Source organism: Diadema setosum, chromosome 5 (genome assembly GCF_964275005.1).
Source record: "Diadema setosum chromosome 5, eeDiaSeto1, whole genome shotgun sequence".
Classification (NCBI taxonomy): Eukaryota; Metazoa; Echinodermata; class Echinoidea; order Diadematoida; family Diadematidae; genus Diadema; species Diadema setosum.
Genome location: NC_092689.1, coordinates 34,745,011 through 34,763,802, shown reverse-complemented (window position 1 = coordinate 34,763,802; position 18,792 = coordinate 34,745,011). Strand labels below are relative to the sequence as shown.

Genomic DNA, 18,792 nt, shown 5'->3' with positions numbered 1-18,792 from the left:
ATATTTGGATGCATTATTAATTCAGTAGATAGGATGTAACTTGTGCATATTCATCTTATGGCATCGCATGTAAAAGCCTGACTGAACTTTGTGGAGAAATTGAGCTTTCCTCTCGGTGTATAGGGCGAGCTAATGACACTGTCTTGCAAACAAATAGACGCAGAATCCAAGGCAGACAGGAATACATGTGGTATCAAGAAAATGTTGCTTCTACCTTTCTCTTTTGCAGCGTAATTGTATTCGTGAGTCGCCCGACTGTGGCAGACGAAGTAAGAACTGGCATTAATTGTATTCATCCGTTTTTGTAGAGTAGACGGGCTGTTTCGGCCCCGTTCGTGCACTTTATAGTATACTATTTCACTAGCAATTACAGATGTAACCAGCTCTGGAATTCATGGCTTGATTAGATAAGGAGAGAGAGAGAATCAATGTGTTTATTTCTCATTGTAACTCTTTACTCGGTCAATAAGACGCAAACAACGATAAAATCCCTGCAAAAGTTTGGTTCATGTGAATTCTAGAAAAAAACAAAACAGCGATGCCAAGTATATCATTGTGGGATAGAGGTGGCGCTTGGGTATTGTACTTATATCGATTTTTCAGAAAGAGAACTTTTTTTTTCTTTCTGCAATGTAATACGTAAAGTGTTAATCATCGATCACAGCATTATAAGTAAAGAGGCGTTCTAAATATGAATTCGAATGTACCGTATGAATGATAGAGCGTTTGGGCCTACTTCGGAGAAGGGTTTAAAATGAAGTTGCAACTGATTGACAAATTGCCCTACATCGATGTAAATAAGCACTGAATTGATCAGTGTTTTAGTAGTAGCCATGATAAAAAATCATGGGCGTACATACTATTTTTTTTTTATCATGGCTACTACTAAAACACTGATCAATTCAGTGCTTATTTACGTCGATGTAGGGCAATTAGTCAATCAGTTGCAATGAAATCATCTCGACGAAAGAATTGCATGAATTTGAATAAAAATGAAGTTGTTCCTTTTCGTGTTTTACTTGGACGTAGTCTTGAAGACAATACGTTCTTTCTCTACTGAATGAGCGACGTGTAACGATTAAATTATGTAATCGTTGTTGTTTTCTTTTTCTGTCACTCATCCAAGCGTTTGTGACGCCATTAATCAGGCATATATTATGCGTGCGTTCAACTTCCTGGGGTAGAATGATAATTATTAAGGATGTCGTCACAAACGCCATGTAGTCTGGTACCTCGCTGTGATTAAAAAATAATAAACCAACAATCACAATGTGTTGAGTAAGCTTCGCATACCTGTCGCGATAGTCCAGTGTTTTAGCTTATTCAAATCCAGACATCTTGTTAAATGGTGTTCGGCAATTTCTTCTCCTTGAACTTGTTCATGCGATATTTATTTTTACAACTTTGTTATTCGTATTTTGTTTTGTTTTGTTGTTTTTTTTTTGAGGGGGAGGGAAGGGGTTGTATAAAGAAAGCGGTATCTGATCGTAACTCTTTGTAGAATATGGTTGTAAACATATTTTGTCGGTGGACGGTACATTTCTGTGGGGATAGTTTGGTTGTCGTGTTATTTTCCCTTTATATGGGTGATGGTACAAATATTGTGTGTATAATATTGGCATATCTGTCTGTGAAAGGCCGACTTTCGCCCGAACATAAACTGGACAGGCAAAAAAAACAAACAAACAACAACAACAACAAAACAAAAGCAAACAAACTTACCCAGTGGTTTCAACTCCACATCACTTTCCTCAAACTTACCACAGATTAAATGCTTGTGCACATGGGAGAGAAGATTATGACGACAAAAAAGACAAGTTGTCAGAATGTCGACATCTTTTTCATTATCATTTGATATCAATGACTTGCTTTTTAATTCTAGAACTCCGAACTGACAAACTTCAAGGTATCTCTCTATGTATGAATGTATATCCTCACGTCTTCTTTGTCATGTACCCATTTGATACCATGCTACTGTAAGAGAAAATCTACTACTACTACTACTACTACTGGGTGTAAAACTATATTTCCGTGACATCTGATATAACGCTTTGTGACGAAGTGATGAGTAAAAACGAGTGTCGAAAAAGGAGGAAAAACGTATGTCATGGTCTCATTCACGTGTCTTTATTTTACAGTCTATGTGCTTTCGATTGTTTTTCTTTTTTTTTTAGAAGAGTTTTATCGCAAAATGGGCTAAGCACCTTTTTTAAACATTTTAAAGTAATTCCGTCCTTAGAGAGAACGGAAATAAAATCTATCCAGTGACACCTAACTTGTAACATAACAAGGAATGTATTCAATTTTGAACTTATGATTAAAAATATCCCGAATTTTCGCATTATTTTCTATGCTCTTTTAGCAGCTTTAATCGCATATATTTCAATTTAACAAGAACCGAGTTAGCTTGCTTTGCGATGAACTCTTCACTTATTTTGTATAGTCGTCTAAAATGCTCACAGCATAAAACTGGCTCAAAATTATCTTGAATAATCACGAACAGATTTCAGACTCACAAGAAAGACTTTCCTATTTGTTAAAAGTCTCCACGCATCACAAATATTCATATACAACTGTATATTCTTTCCGCATTTCTTCTGACAAAAATTAAACACAAAGTCAACATACTTAGTGAAAGATGCTCAATGGTACTGCATGATAATTCGATTTGCCACAGTTGTGAGCGATAAAAATTGCACTGAACACGGTTTTCACAAATTTGATGAGCACCTCTAAATCAAAAATTATCCATAGCAACTCCAAAATGTGGTAAGAAAACAAAATCCACAACAACGTTATCACATCAAGATTTTATTACATGAAATTAATAATCTAGGACAAGGTAACGATATCAAATTATGTTCCGCAATTCCTTAACAGTAACACCCACTTACTAACACTGCATACTCAAGATAAAGTAATTAGAAGTAAATTAAAAAGGTACATGTACTAAGAAAATCTCGGTCTGCAAACAATATATGAAGCCAGTCCTCAATATAGAGTCACCAACTCTCCCTCAGGTACACAACAGTGACCACGGAACAGATTATATATACAAGATTGTAGTCGAAGAAAGAAAAGAACAGTGACATTTAAGACCATGGTATACACAGGCCATTTAGTCTCATACCAAGGCCGTAGAGGTTGATGAGTAACAGGCTCAGTCTGTTTGATGGAGCATGGGTGCCGAACATCACTCTGTCTTGGTCACAGCGGAAGTTCCACTGTCATTGGTCAAGCGGCTTCTTGACCGACGGTAGATGACTGTGCGCACCTGGTTAAAAAACAACAACACATGAACAATGATACTAATGGTGATAATGACAATATATCAAAATGATCCCAATTTGATTTGAATTTAAACGTAGATTATGAAATTGCTTCACATGGCCACTTCGGAAGCAACAAATGATGGGGATAAGGTGTCTTGTCAAGGGGCACAACCGCTGCAGAAAGGAGTCTCGAACCAGAGATCGCGTGAATGATATTCTCTGATGTCATCCACTGAACCACAGCACCTCCTTGATGATTATGATAGTATACCAAAGTAATCTGTCTCTTGGAGTATGTAACAACAGGCAATATCATCATTGGCAATATTGCATACATAGTATAGACAACAAAGTAATGAGAAAATTAAAACAAAGTTTTTAAGTTTGAATTTGAAGTGTTGATTTACCTCTGGGTTAAGCATGCAGAAGAGCACGAACATTAGTGTACCCTGCGGAAAATCAAAGCACAGAATATCGTGATAACTAAAAATGATAGACTTATCAAAAATCTGATGACAAGTAAAGTAATGTCCGTCATCGGCAAAACAAAACAAAACAAAAAGAGAGAAAACAGCATTTTTTAAAATGTTGAACAATGATGGTGAACAACATTTCCCATCATGTTACATCTAAAAAGTGAAGGTAAAAACATTTCAGTTTCTTACCCTCACAACTTTAAAAAAAAAAAGGTAATATGAATCATGGAAACATCACCATTATATTTTGTGATTTTTTTCATATCTCTTGTATTGTGCAAATAATCAGTGCAACGGTCATTCTTTTCTTGTAAGCCATGGATATGCAATTTTATTATTCGTACAACTACACACTCAGGGAAAATGACAAGACAATAATGATAGTGTTACGTGAGGATACTTACATAAGTAAGCCTTCCTTGACGTCGCATTTTATTTTACAGGGCATACATTTTAGAGATCGCTATGACTACATTACCTTTTTATTACAGACGTCACTGTGCAGATTCTTTTAGTTTTTTCTTCTCTCAAAGGTGAAATATAACAGAAGGATAATATTAGGATGCCCTCATAATATATGGTCAGTGGCACGCAGCTTACCTGGGACATGTTGAATACTTGGAACAAGTATTCGTACGTCATCAGTGGGTTCATCTTGTAGAGGGCGTGGAACGTCCAAGTCGTGGCCAAAGTGAACGTGAGGACTACCGAAGATGGCAGGTACAGCCTAGATAGGACAAATAATCCCAGAACACTTAACGATCAACATTTATTTTTATTGCCATTGAAAAACCGTATACTGGCGATCAGCGCAAAAGTACCTATTGATTTGAAAATTATTTACGATATACGGACCCCTGTGTAAAGTTTACTGTGAAGATAGTGAAGATTTTGAAGATGGAACAGAACGAATAGATGACGATGTCCATGAAGAGGATGATTTTAGTGATGATGAAGAAATTACTATATAAGATGATAATAATGATAAAGGAGTGTGACAGGATGATGCAGAGGAAAAAAAAAAGGTCGAGAAAAAAAGTGAAGAGGCATAGGGAGCAACATAAGAACAACGGACTGCCTTACGTTTCTGAAAGTCACATGACCAATAGTTGAAATTATTTTGGCGGGAAATTCAAGTCCGTACCTCAGTCTGTTCCACAATCGGTCCAGCCACATGGTGTATTGGTCATCGTTAGCCTTGGATTGGCTTTCAGTCTTCCGAAAGTAATAACACGTGACACAAGCCAGCACCAAATTCACCTGGAGGGAACAATGTACGTTTTCTTTTGTTATTCTTCATTTCTTCAAGCCGCTGAAGATCATTCGAAAAAAATTAATCAGAAACTGAAGTCTCGATTGCATGGAAAGTAATGACGTCATTTCAAAAATATTGCGAACATATTACACCTTATGGTTTCTTTGTTGATAAAAATCGGCCCAAACAGACTTCTGAATGAGAAAACGGAGTAAGGTAAACATGCATCCCCCCCCCCCAAAAAAAAAAAATGATAATAATAATTAGCAAAATCACGTACAGAATACATGCTCCTGAAATGCGTATAACTAAATCAAGTGTCATATACCGACGTAACCTTGTCCCTCCGATTTAAATAGATCAGTTAGGTATCATTTGGGTTACTTCTTACCATCGCAGCGAACCAGACTGATGCAAGGAATGCCTTGTAAACCAGCTCGGTAAACAGCAGCCAACAGCTTGAGAAAATAAAATGACCAATATTGAATTTTAATCATCCTCTTGACTGTCAAATCTGCAAAGATAACTTTCCTGTATATAGAGCAGTCATGTTTAAGTATAAATTAAACTTATACGCATTTATTTACAGGATGAATAAAGCGACTACCGGCTTGATTAACGCGACGACCAGCACAGGTCAAAGGTTGAAAAACGATGATTTCTCTATTATAAGCAGATTGTTGCTATAATGAATCATTGCGTTTTGTTTCATAATGCAGCCCTGATTGAGGTCCATTAAACGGACCTAAATCTCGACCACAAAAATACCCGATGAAATCTAGGTACACCTATACCTCCCTGAAATTCCTTTCAATAGATATTCGTATAGTGAGAGTACACCTACCTCTCAGGGCTCCCGAAGGCGTAGGGAATCTTCGTGAAGAGTATCACCATTACGATAAGAGGAGCACCTGTTGCGTCGAACGAGAATATTTGTGACGTAATTTCCATTCGTCTCATCTTGTGAACCTATGCATAGTTTCCCTTGCCCATAGTTCAAGTATAAGTATCATATTGCTCGGTTCTTGTGAGATGATTAAGTGTTTGAAAAGAAGGGGCCGATTTTGTAAAAACGCCCTTTAATGGAAGCGAAAAATACTGCCATCGATTTTCCATCATTGTTGTGCTGTATATACAATTCCAGATAAAACTCATTAAATGAACATAATAGTCATAGCATGGAAACATATCGAGGTGGGGGGGGGGGGGGGGAGGCATCCCAGTACTGTATTTAGTCAGTTAAAAAAAAAAGCCAAAGGTTTTTCTTATTTCTTCCATTTTGTAGATAACTAATAATAAAATTTTAACAGGAGACTTATGAAAGACAATTTCACTCACAGCATAGTGGAATATATTACTGTGGACTTGGATATAAAGATGTATTTAAGTGTCGAAATCATATACTGGTTCTCATGAATACGGCTGTAATCCTATTGCATGGACAAGGACGCGACGATCGGATGTAGATAAACTATGGTTGCATAGAGTGTAGAAATGATTAAAGACTTTCTAAAGTGGTTCCAAAGTGGTAAGACCAAATTTCTCTTACCCCAAGCAGCTAGAAAGATCCGGACCAAGCCAACCTTCTCCGTGTTTTCACCCTTGGGCACCTTCACTGCAATGAGTGCGGATTCCCGCGGTTTTCCGTGGACGTAGCACGTATGCATGAGAACGGCTGTATGTACGACGAGCCAGATCGCGTAGACGGTAAATAGGTACTGCAGAACAGCCGCTACAGCCGAACAGACGCTCTGAAAAGTATAAAAAATGTTTTAGTTATTGTCACGACTCAACCCAATCACCACATCATGACAATCAAAATGTTCCGCTCCATTCCTGGCAGATCGCACCCAAACCATCACAACAATGTTGCAAAAGACCACGATTGGGAAGCCATGTCTTGATCTGAGAGCGATAACTTGCTGCGGACCTCTTTATTGGTATTAGCCTTGTTCAAGGCGCATCACATCTCCCCCCTTAAGACGGGAAGTTATGGAAGAACTTTCCAGTCAAACTGCAAACAGTCGTTACAAACATGTTCCGAAACACGATACATAAAAAATGCACAGTTGTGTGTTCATACACTAAAGTGGATTCTTCACATAAACAAGCTCAGACTTAATGAGCCTTATCAAAACCTTTCTTGAGCGTAGGCTAAGTCTAAATATAGATCCACTACCTGCTCGGAACAAGCATGTGCGTATACGCGCAAAACTTTACAACCACAACATTCCTTGTTTTCTTTTCTTCTTTTTTTTTTTTCTGCTTGGTCATAAATCATGAAACATGTATTCTCTTAAGCTTTCCTGAAATGCTTATGAGTATCAAATGGCCAAACATTTCAACACCTAGTCGAAATCTAAGAAATGCTGCTGGTTCAGAACAAAATACACTGTAATTGTATCATGAAACAATATACCATAAGTATGGACATATCAAACTTCTCTCTTAGCTTGATGTGCATATGCTTGAGAAAAACCGCTACACATATCACTGATTAACCTGCATACACTGACAATCATGCAGGTTGAATACTGAACTTTATACGGTTTTGTTGTTGTATTATGTCACCAATAACAGAAGTAATCTTCCATTCACTATACTTAGTAACCATTTTTACATGGTGAGCTTGTAGCAATCTGACCTTTGATGAAAACTGACATAACAACGCGTTCAGCTCAACTGTTTGGTCTGACAAACATCTCTACATTTCTAATTTCTTGACACTTCTGTTCAAATACTGTAAAGCTTTGTTCCTCAAGACAATAAATGCATGTACAGTGACTAGCGTATAGCAAAACAATGCAATTATGAACACCTGTTATACTCTCTCTGTTTCTGAAACAAGATATCACATGAATATAACCTGATTATGTCTGTACACCTGTATGGTCTCATGAACCTTACACATTCACAACATTATGAATATCATAGTGTCATAATTTCACTCAGTCGATATCTATGCTATGGAAAATGTGTATAATTAGTCAATTCTGTGATGCCACAAATTCCAACTCTTGCAGATTAAGCATTTGAAAAAAAATGCAACAACAGCTTTTGTGTGCTTGTGTGTGCTTTTTGCAAACAGCAATGCAACTTAATTTGCAGTTCCAATTAATACAATGTCTACATTATACCCTGTATCAAAATATGCTGTATTACTGAAAACCCCTTTCTTCACCATATAAAGCATAAAACATAGCAAAACTCATGCTATATCACTTGAAATGATTTTGCCCTGTTTTGGTGCAAAAATCATGACAATTTGGAAAACATGCTGTCTTTTTCCCTGCAGACAAGAACAAAAAGAATAAATTAAAGCAGTGTACACAATGTTTGTGTCATCATTTCAAAGCAATCAATAACACTCTTTCTTCAACATGAGAAATATAATTTTCTTACAAATGCATGGAAACACATTTCTTTTGTCTCGTATTGTTCATGTTTCCAAGTCATTACCAGTCTTATTATCTATGGATAATAAGCACATCTGTGTCCTTTTGTCCTATCCGTGGAAATATGCGTACTTCTATCTTATCCACGGGACAAAGCGTCTGCAATGACATTGTCTTTTCCACGTACGTGCTGTATCACGAGGTTGTACTCCTGTAGCACTAGCGCCCATCTGGTTAGGCGTCCATTTTTGTTCCTCATTCGCGACAGGAACACAAGCGGATTGTGGTCTGTGTACACCAGCACTGGATACTTTGTAGTGTTCAGATACACGTCAAAATGACGAAGAGCCATGACGAGCGCTAACGTCTCCTTCTCGACAGTGGAGTACCGTCGCTGATGTTTGTTGAATTTTCTGGACATGTACGCGACGGGATGGTCAACTCCGTTGTCGTCCTTCTGCATCAGGGCTCCTCCTCCTCCTGTGTCACTCGCGTCCACCATAAGAATGAACTGCTTGTCGAAGTTCGGCGCTGCAAGAACCGGAGAACTCGCTAGCATTGCCTTCAGCCGGTTGAAAGCAACTTGACAGTCATCTGACCACTCGAACTGCGAATCTTTCCGCAACATGTTGGTGAGCGGTGTTGCAGCATCAGCGAAATTATGGCAGAACTTCCGATAATAGCCAGTCATGCCCAGAAATCGTCTCAGCTCTCGCTTACTCTGTGGGCGGGGAAAGTTCAGGATCGTCTCCACCTTTGCTTCAACAGGCTTGACGGAACCATGTCCCACAATGTGACCCAGGAACACGACTTTTGCTCGGGCGAACTCACATTTCCTCAAGTTCACCGTAAGGTTGGCACTGGTCAAGCGGTCAAACAGTGCTCTGACTCTCAGAAGGTGGTCCTCCCATGTATGGCTGTACACTATGATGTCGTCGAGATACGCCTCGCATCCCACCAAGCCAGACGTGACGGTGTTGATGAGTCTCTGGAATGTAGCGGGCGCGTTCTTCATCCTGAACGGCATCACTTTGTATTGGAAGAATCCGTCAGGAGTCACGAATGCAGACAGTTCTTTCGCTCTTTCACTGAGGGGAACCTGCCAGTACCCCTTCAAAAGGTCAAACTTACTGACGTATTTGGCATTCCCTACGCAATCAATACAATCATCGATGCGGGGCAAAGGGTACGAGTCCGACTTTGTTTTCGAATTGAGCAACCTGTAATCCGTACAGAAACGCAAAGAACCATCCTGCTTTGGAACCAACACACAGGGAGAACTCCATCCACTCTTACTGGGCTCAATAAGGTCATGTTCAAGCATATATTGAACTTCCTTCCTCAGAACATCCATTTTCAATGGATTCACACGATATGGGTGTTGCTTGACAGGGGAGGAGTCCCCCACATCAACATCATGCACCACCACACTAGTACGACCTGGTACATCACTGAAGAGGTGTTCATACTCATGGACTACATCCATCACCTGAGCTCTCTCTACTCCTGGAAGATGAGATAATGTGTCAGATAAATTTGCTAACACCTCAGAATTCTTCAACATCAACTGCGGAATTTCCACATCATCACTCTCACTGTCTTCACCATCCACTTCACAACCGATTCCAACCGTAGCAACAGGCTTTTCATTAGCCTCTTCTACATTTTCAACATACTCCTTTAGCATGTTGACATGACAGAGTCTTCTCCTCTTCCTCCTATCAGGTGTCAGGATGATGTAATTGACATCACTCACTCTTTTCTCAACCACATACGGCCCTGCATATCTAGCCTTCAAGGCATCTCCTTGAAGAGGGAGCAACACAAGAACCTTAGAACCAGGCTCAAAATGCCTTTCTTTCACCTTCCGATCAAACAGTCTCTTCATGTTAGACTGAGCTGCCTTCAGATGACCTGCAGCTAATTCACGAGTACAAGAAAGTCTATCCTTGAACTGACACACATAGTCCAATAGGTTGGACTCTGGCTCAACCAAGATCTTTTCTTGCAAGATCTTCAAGGGACCACGAACTGAGTGCCCAAAGACCAGCTCGAAAGGACTGAATCCAAGAGATTCCTGGACCGATTCTCGAACTGCAAACAAGAGGAGAGGAATACCCTCATCCCACTCTTTCTCATGCTCACTGCAGTACACACGCATCATATTCTTCAAGGTTTGGTGAAAGCGTTCAAGAGCTCCCTGGCTCTGTGGATGGTAAGCACTTGAGTTCCTACATTCTACACCTAACTCACTCATCACCTGTTGGAAGATTTTGGATGTGAAATTAGACCCTTGGTCTGACTGAACACACTTTGGAAGTCCTACCATTGTGAAGAACTTCACAAGAGCTTTACTGACATTCTTGGCAGTAATTGTCCGTAATGGAATTGCCTCGGGGAAGCGGGTAGATGCACACATCATCGTCAGCAAATACTGATTACCCGACTTTGTCCTTGGAAGAGGACCGACACAATCCACAATGACCCGACTAAACGGTTCTTCGAAGGCCGGAATTGGCCTTAAAGGGGCAGGGGGAATCTTCTGGTTTGGCTTGCCAACTACCTGACACACATGGCAAGACCGACAAAACTCTGCGACGTCATGTCGCAAACCTGGCCAGAAGAAATATCGAAGCACCTTCTCTTGGGTTTTGTTGATCCCCAAATGACCTGCCAATGGTGCTTCATGGGCAAGAGATATGATCTCCTTCCGGTACATCTTTGGTACCACTACTTGATGAATATCTCGAAAATCCTCATCACTTGTGGCATCAGGAGGGCGCCACCTCCTCATCAAGATACCATCCCTCTTGTAAAACTTCACAGTTTCATTCACTTCCTCATCCTCAGGTACAAGTGACTGTGCAAGACGCACTATTTCAGGGTCTTTGCCCTGCAATTCAACCAGACTCTGACGAGAAATCTCTGACATTTGACCATGGTCCATATGTGCATCATCACTGCTGTTAGACTCTTCAAGTCTAGAGAAGAAAGTATCAGCCAAGATATCCTCTTGCTCCTCTTTCTCCAGTTCACGAGCCATTGACCTGGTAACAGCACATGAGGGAAACACATCAGGCATATCCTGAACCAATTTCTCTGTGGCTTCGTCAACCACGGGTGTCTTACTTGGGAGAAAGTGAGGCAAAACCTTCTCTCCAGCGATATCATTGCCGAGCAATAAGGTGACACCTTCGACTGGCAATGTAGGCAAAATACCTACTACAACTGAGCCACTGACAAGATCGCTCTTCAATTCGATATTATGAAGAGGCACTCGGACACTCCCACCTTCAACTCCCCTCACAAACACTTCTGAATCCACAGAAGATTCAACCGAAAATGGCAATGTATTTGCACACAGGAGACTCTGTGATGCTCCTGTATCCCTCAAAATGTGAACCTGAACCTGCTCACTATCAGGCGTCAAACTAACATACCCTGAAGATATGAAAGGTTTGTAATTCTCTGCCACCCGTTCAAACGATGGCAGATGCTCTGTGCGAGTGATAGCAAAAGCATCTGGCAATGCTTTGGGGTTGCTAATCCCCTCTTTTTCTCGCTTCTTCTTCAACTTCCAGCAAGCTGACATCACATGTCCGTCCTTCTTGCAATAGAAGCAAGCCTTGTTCGGCTTTTGATCAAGATCGGGCTTGGGAATGCTTGGAGCAACAGCTCCTCTTCTTGGCACACCCTGGCCTCCTTTCTTGCTTGAAGAAAGTTTGAAAGTACCCTTGTGGGTAAGCACATACTCATCAAGGAGGACAGCAGCTCTCCTGGCACCATTCACTTCCCTTTCCTCCAGGTACTGCCGCTGATCTGGCTGAACACACCTCTTCACCTCCTCTAACAACACCAACTCTTTCAGTTTGTGGAAATCATCAACACCAGACGACCTTAACCAGTGTTCAAAATGGGTCTGCTTGTGTTGCACAAAATCAACGAATGTCTGATCATCCCTTCTCCTATAATTCCGAAACAGTTGCCTGTGGGCTTCCGGCACCAACTCGTACGCCCTTAACACGGAACTCTTCAAATTCTCATAGTCAGAACACTCTTGGATAGTGAGAGACGCATAGACCTCTTGGGCCTTCCCTACCAGCGAGCTCTGTATCAATGTCGGCCACACTTCCTTGGGCCATTCTAAACTCACAGCCACTTTTTCAAAGTGCTGGAAAAACTCTTCTACCCGGTCTTCACGAAATTTCGGCACCAACTGAGATTGCCTTAATGCATCAAATTTTGATGACTTTGCTGAACTGCTGGAAGAAGGTTCATTCGATTTTGCATCGATTGACTTGATTTCGAGTTCTATTTTCTTTGCCTCGACTTCCAGCTGCTTCATCCGAAGCTGGATCTCAATTTTCTTCAATTCACTTTCTGCAGGGGTTACCAAAGGTGTAATAATTTCACCATCATCTGTCCCTGCTTCATCCTCTGACAAAGAGGCAGGCCAAATACCAGTATTGGTAAAAAACTCCGAAATTGTGTCCTTGATCTCTGCTTTTCGATCCGATGTTTTGATCGGGATTTCTAAAATTCGAGCAACTTCCACCAGTTCTGCCTTCCTCAGGTTATTAAAACCTTCCTGAGTGGGTTCATCAACAAAGCTCTGCACGACATCAGCCATTGTGGGAATATCAAAATCAAAACTTGCAAGAAGTCACAAATCCTCACAAAACTACAAAGCCTTAACAAAAGAAATGCACTGCATATGAGTACACATGTATGCATGAACCCAGTCACACGCGCAGAACAGGCAAAAATTTTCTACGATAAGCAGAAAACATCAAAATCCCTAAGCCTTCGAATCAGGCATACAATCAGAACACCACGACATCACATTAGCATGTGATCTAAGGACATAGAATGAGTATACACACTCACTACAAACGACCACATAGCACGATTGTGCAAACTAAGGAAAATATATCAAAGCCTTTAACCGAGGCTAATCTTCCAGAAAATTCGGCGTGACCCGTAGCCAATGGGTGATTTCAAGTTCGGTGCTAGTGCTAGTGCTAGTGCTATCTCAGCACTAGCACCGGCGCTAAAACCGAACTTGAAATCACGTCGGTGTTGGGAGTTGACCTCAAAATTATGACGTGTTTCCGGTAGCTGGTGCTGGGCTCGGTGTTGAATGTCGTCTGCTGAACCGAGCTCCGCCGATTGTGTTAGCGATTTACGTGCTTTTTCCCCATAGACTAACACTAGCCCCTAGGGATTAACATTTTCTTCATTTCAAGTTCGGTGCTGGTGTTAGCGTTGCCGTGCGAGACTCATATTCACGTCCATTATAGATGCACGTTTTACGTGCAAAGTCTATGCTAATGCGGTGGTCGCCCACTAAACGTACACGAACACTCTCGACATGGCTTTATAAATCGGAGCCTGGGAGAAAATTAAGATAGTTGTATTTTGGGGAGTGGATGAAATTTGTGGTATTTTAATCTGTCTTCCTCACTATGTCTCTAAAACTAAGCAATTTTGTCTACATCTTTAAATATTTTACTGTAATCACGCGTAATTACTTTTTTCGTCGCGCAATTCCCGCGGAGCTCGCGGTGCTGTGATTCCAACACCTAGTGCTGGTGATCGATAATTTTGATCGGTATCGCCTCGTTAATCTGACCGTCGGTGTTGGAGCTCGATTTAACGCTGTTATTCGGGGGCTAGCACTAGCACTAGCACTAGCACCGAACTTGAAATCACCCAATGTGTACGCAAGCCCCCACACATACACATCCAGCATACGCACACTCACAAACTGCACTAGCCCTACACACGACGCGCTAGACCGACCGTCTGCGACTACAAAACACGTGCGAGCCCAATGCGCAATACCCACGCTATGCACTATATACGCACACAACTGAATCGGTCTACACAAGACCTTCATGCAAAAACGACAAACGTTCCAAACGTGAGAATCCTCACCAAAATCTGCACTAGGCCTTCACACAAAATGTAGTCTGAAAACTACAAACACAGTCAATGACCGCCAAAGCCTACGCAGCATAAATGTTATACACAACGTGCACAACCAAACGTGAAAATCTTCACCAAAACGCATGTGGCCTGTCAAAACCAACATGCAAACAATGCAGGCCCAATACATAAGCCTGTCATCGACGCTATACACTTGTCTACATACTAAAAACAAACGTGTACAGCCAAACGTGAGAGTCCTCACCAAAACGCATGAGGCCTAACAGAACCTACATGCAAGCAGGTACATAGGCCCGATACGACATGAGCCTATACACCATCGACGCTATACACTACGTACTTACAGCACACGTGTACAACCAGACGTGAGAGTCCTCACCACAATCCGCATGGAACATGCGAAAGAAAACGGCTTGTCTGTTCATTTTCCCGGACAAGGTCCCAATTTGTCACGACTCAACCCAATCACCACATCATGACAATCAAAATGTTCCGCTCCATTCCTGGCAGATCGCACCCAAACCATCACAACAATGTTGCAAAAGACCACGATTGGGAAGCCATGTCTTGATCTGAGAGCGATAACTTGCTGCGGACCTCTTTATTGGTATTAGCCTTGTTCAAGGCGCATCACAGTTATAGACAGATATTCATTCAAAAAAAGGTAAGAAAGTTCATATCTATTCGAGAAGGATGATAAGAAAGAGTGCAATATGGCCAGTTTAATATTTGGTCCTGGAGCTCGCTCAATAAGCCAGTTTGAAGTTACACATTCTGTGCATGAGCAGATTAAGCAATATAATGAGACAGAGTTGTGATGGGCAATGTCATGGACATTAACTGAAAGGTTTCCTTGCCTTGCCTTGTGACAGAACATTCTAAACATTGTAAGGGTGCTTGTTAACACAAAAACAAGTTGGATTACATTAGTGGGTGATATACATGTAGCTTTACAACTGTTTCATCTGGATGGTTTAAAACTTGGTGTCCTTCAATATTTTGAACGATTGCTAATAAATTTCGAACTGGTTTATAGTTGGGATAAGGTTCAAAAGGGTACTCAGTATATAAAAACGTCAACACGGCATGGGGGTGACCATGTTTAAGTGTAATTACAGCACTGTATAATTGAGATCCATGGGAAAATCCGTAATAGTAATAGTAATAGTAATATAATAGTAATAGTAATAGTAATATAATAGTAATAGTAATAGTAATAGTAATAGTGGGTGTCCTGTTTGCACTGTAGGTGTTTAGATGACTAGGATGATAATCAACTCACCAAGTTACTGGTAAAGCTGAACCCTACCAGGGACGTAATGTGAGCAGCCCCGATGCTGACGGCTATGTAGATCTGTATCTTGGCCAGCTGAGACTCCAAGGCGCTAAAATTGATCAGGAATTGAATGTCAGAGGTTAGTGACGTAACATGGTGGACATATACAACAGCTTATATGAAAGTGCATGTACATATGTATATATATATATATATATATATATATATATATAAAACAAAGGTTTATTGAATGAACAAATAGAATAGGGCTTTCCATAGCTCAGTCGGTAGATCTCCGGTCTAGAGATCCGGAGGTCTCTGGTTTGAATACCAATGGAAACCCTTATTCCTTGCTCAAAATTGTCACTAATAAAACATAGACTATGAATTCCTTTAGTATCTTTTAAATTCGAGCAAGCAAAATGCTTCAAGGCTAATTTGCCTACTCTTAAAAGTCCTAATAAAAGGCGGGCCCCACCTTGTATTAAGATCTCTTTATTTTTGGATACTTCAGCCATTTCAAAACAATTTCTTATCAAATAAACTTTGGATTTCTCTGAGCATTGTATGCTCTTTCATATTTCACAAGAGGTTTCTCATTATCTCACGAAAGAGCTGGAAACCTGCAGCTCCATCTCAATCCAAACTAAGAGCTTATTGCCCTTCGCTGATACCAAGGAAATGAAATATTTCCACTAACCCGCTGGTGAAGAAGACCATCATCATGATGAGGACACAAATTACCGACAAGGCGCCCAAACATTTCTCGACAATATGGGAGATGAGGAGGTAAATACCTTCGAGCTTGTAGTGCTGAGAGAGAAAGAGAGAGAGAGAGATGGGGGGGGGGGAGGGGGAGACATAATATGGAGAAGAGATGGTCAAAGAAGTTAGTGGGCAGTTAAGGTGTTTGCGTCTGCGTGTTTGTGCCTTTATGTGTAAATGCATGTGTCTATTATATTTCTTTAATGACTATGCATACGCATACTTTCATATCTAGCTTAGATGTGGTGAAGTCATGATAAGTCTTTGACGAAACAATAAGGTTCCTAAATTATAAATCAGTAAATTATTAGAAAAAAAAAAGAATTAAGTCGGAAATAGGTAATTACAGTGCTGAAAAAAAATTGACACTATAGATACACCTATGAATAGAATAATAAATTAACTGCACACAGTTCCTTCATATACGCCAAAATGTCGGTCTCATTTCTTTAAGGGGTTAACGTTTATCTCACTTTATCTCAATATTGTCCTTCCTGCCTTTATCTGAAATTTTCATCTATTTAGTGATAGACCCTCCGTTTGTCACTGGATCCCATTCTCTTTGTTACGTGCTTTTGTCATAGACGCCGTGACGCGAACAAATGCATGCACACAAACAAGTAGATTTTAATCCGAGTAATGTATGCCTTAGTATAGGTTCCTATATCTTCGCAACACACCCTTTCCATTCATTCTTAAATGACACATTACAAGGGCGAGCAATGCCAAAACCTTAAGTAGACACCGAGGTCAATACTGGAGAAGGAAAAAGGAAGGAGAGAAAAAAAATGCAACATAAAAAACAGCAACAACCTTTGGAGCCCGCTTCAGAGCAATGGTGGTCAGTTGATCGCATCGACAGGTCACGTGGGTGAAGGTAGCATACACTGCTCTGCAGTCGTTTGTTGTCCACCACCAATCCCTGTAAACGAGCCACAACGCTAGAGACGATTAATGTTTGAACACACGCATACATACAAACACACACACATACACCCACACACACACCCACACACAACCATCTAAAATATTATATTGTATAATGTTCACATTCTAATATTTAGGCGTACACGATTGATATATCATCATGTCACTCATTGTTTTTCGATAACATAGTGAAACAAACTGTTGTAAACCTAGTTTAAAAAAAGGTAGGTCACGACGCCCGACCTCCTTAAAAATAATATAAATTATAAAACAAAAAAATGATGTATTTCTGCAGCCATGCAAATACTTCCTATGTAATCACCCTCTGAAACACCTCATCAAACTACTCTAAACTATTAGAACAACAACAACAACAAAAATCAATCTTTTTAAACTTTTCTGCATATCAAAAACCTCCGTGTTTCAACTACAACAGTTGCAGTTACCTTTGCGTTTAGTAGCTTTCTACTGTAAATTTGTCGACAGTAACAGATAAAAAACACAAAATATAACTCAGCAAAAACAATCATCTCTATTTTCGAGCGTTCAAAGAAGTCAATGCTTACAAGAATAATCCACTATTGACTTACACATCACTGGCGTTTACCAAAGACGTACAAACTGCTACATCGTTGACAAAGTCCTGCAAAGAAAACAAAATTTGTTACAGATAGATACGTATAGACTTCCTGTAACCAGTCGATAGCTATTTCCCATCAACCGATATATTGATCGGTGATGACTGCAATGAACAGCAGTTTATTACACTGCTCCTTATTAAAGGACTTTCTTTCTATCTTTTTACTCTGGTATTCGAGTAGAACTTGTTTATTTCATCAGGTTGTGTGGTAGTTTCAAGCAGCAAAAACATCTTTAATGTGTCATGATTGACGCTCATCATTTCATACTCTAAATTGTGGCACACTCTTTCAATGTATGTGGAGGCAAAATTAAATTTCGTGTTTTTTTTTTTCCTGACCGAATGAACACTTTGAAATCAGGGCTCAAAGTTCGCGTGTCCCTTTTGCAAACCTGAAAATTATATTTTCCCCATAAGCTGGCATATTGTAGAGTCAGGTTATTCAGACCTTACCTCAGAATAATACAATTGGAAACTTCTTCATGATGGAGGGGATACTATAGATTTCCAGAGAATTTATTTGGACCTCGAAAAAAAAATCAGACGGTTATTCTTAGTACTTAGTTTTTAGTTTTCCATTCTTTTTTTTTATATACTTTAAAGTGTATTACCGGAATTTGAATTGAATTGAAAGATTTCACCCACGATGTTTGGAGACAATATTCTTCAACCATGCAAAAATTCGTGCCGTTTGCAAGAGGGATATATAGGACCTTCCTGTCCTGAGTTTAAGAAAGTTTAGATATTTGTCTATATATTTAAGGTCGGTTCACGATCTTGAATATGTCGTGATCGCCTGACATGACACATTCAAGAATGTGATTCATATCGATATGC

The 18,792-nt window shown here is 40.2% G+C and overlaps 1 protein-coding gene across 3 annotated transcripts; it reads right to left on the bottom strand.

Annotated features, from left to right (window-relative positions):
• Positions 1-1,741: 1,741 nt before the first annotated feature.
• LOC140229331 (adhesion G-protein coupled receptor D1-like) lies at positions 1,742-14,928 on the bottom strand. 3 transcript variants are annotated; one of them, XM_072309607.1, is made up of 8 exons: positions 14,692-14,928; positions 6,553-6,754; positions 5,848-5,914; positions 5,395-5,461; positions 4,893-5,008; positions 4,349-4,475; positions 3,680-3,721; positions 1,742-3,274 (listed from the first exon to the last, which is right to left on the bottom strand). In XM_072309607.1, exons 1-8 carry the CDS (start codon positions 14,770-14,772, stop codon positions 3,194-3,196), a joined length of 783 nt encoding a protein of 260 aa, XP_072165708.1. In that variant the 5' UTR covers positions 14,773-14,928; the 3' UTR covers positions 1,742-3,193. The 3 variants fall into 3 exon arrangements, with proteins under 3 accessions (XP_072165708.1, XP_072165711.1, XP_072165709.1); XM_072309610.1 differs by having other exon boundaries at positions 14,727-14,761; XM_072309608.1 differs by lacking the exon at positions 3,680-3,721.
• Positions 14,929-18,792: the final 3,864 nt, after the last annotated feature.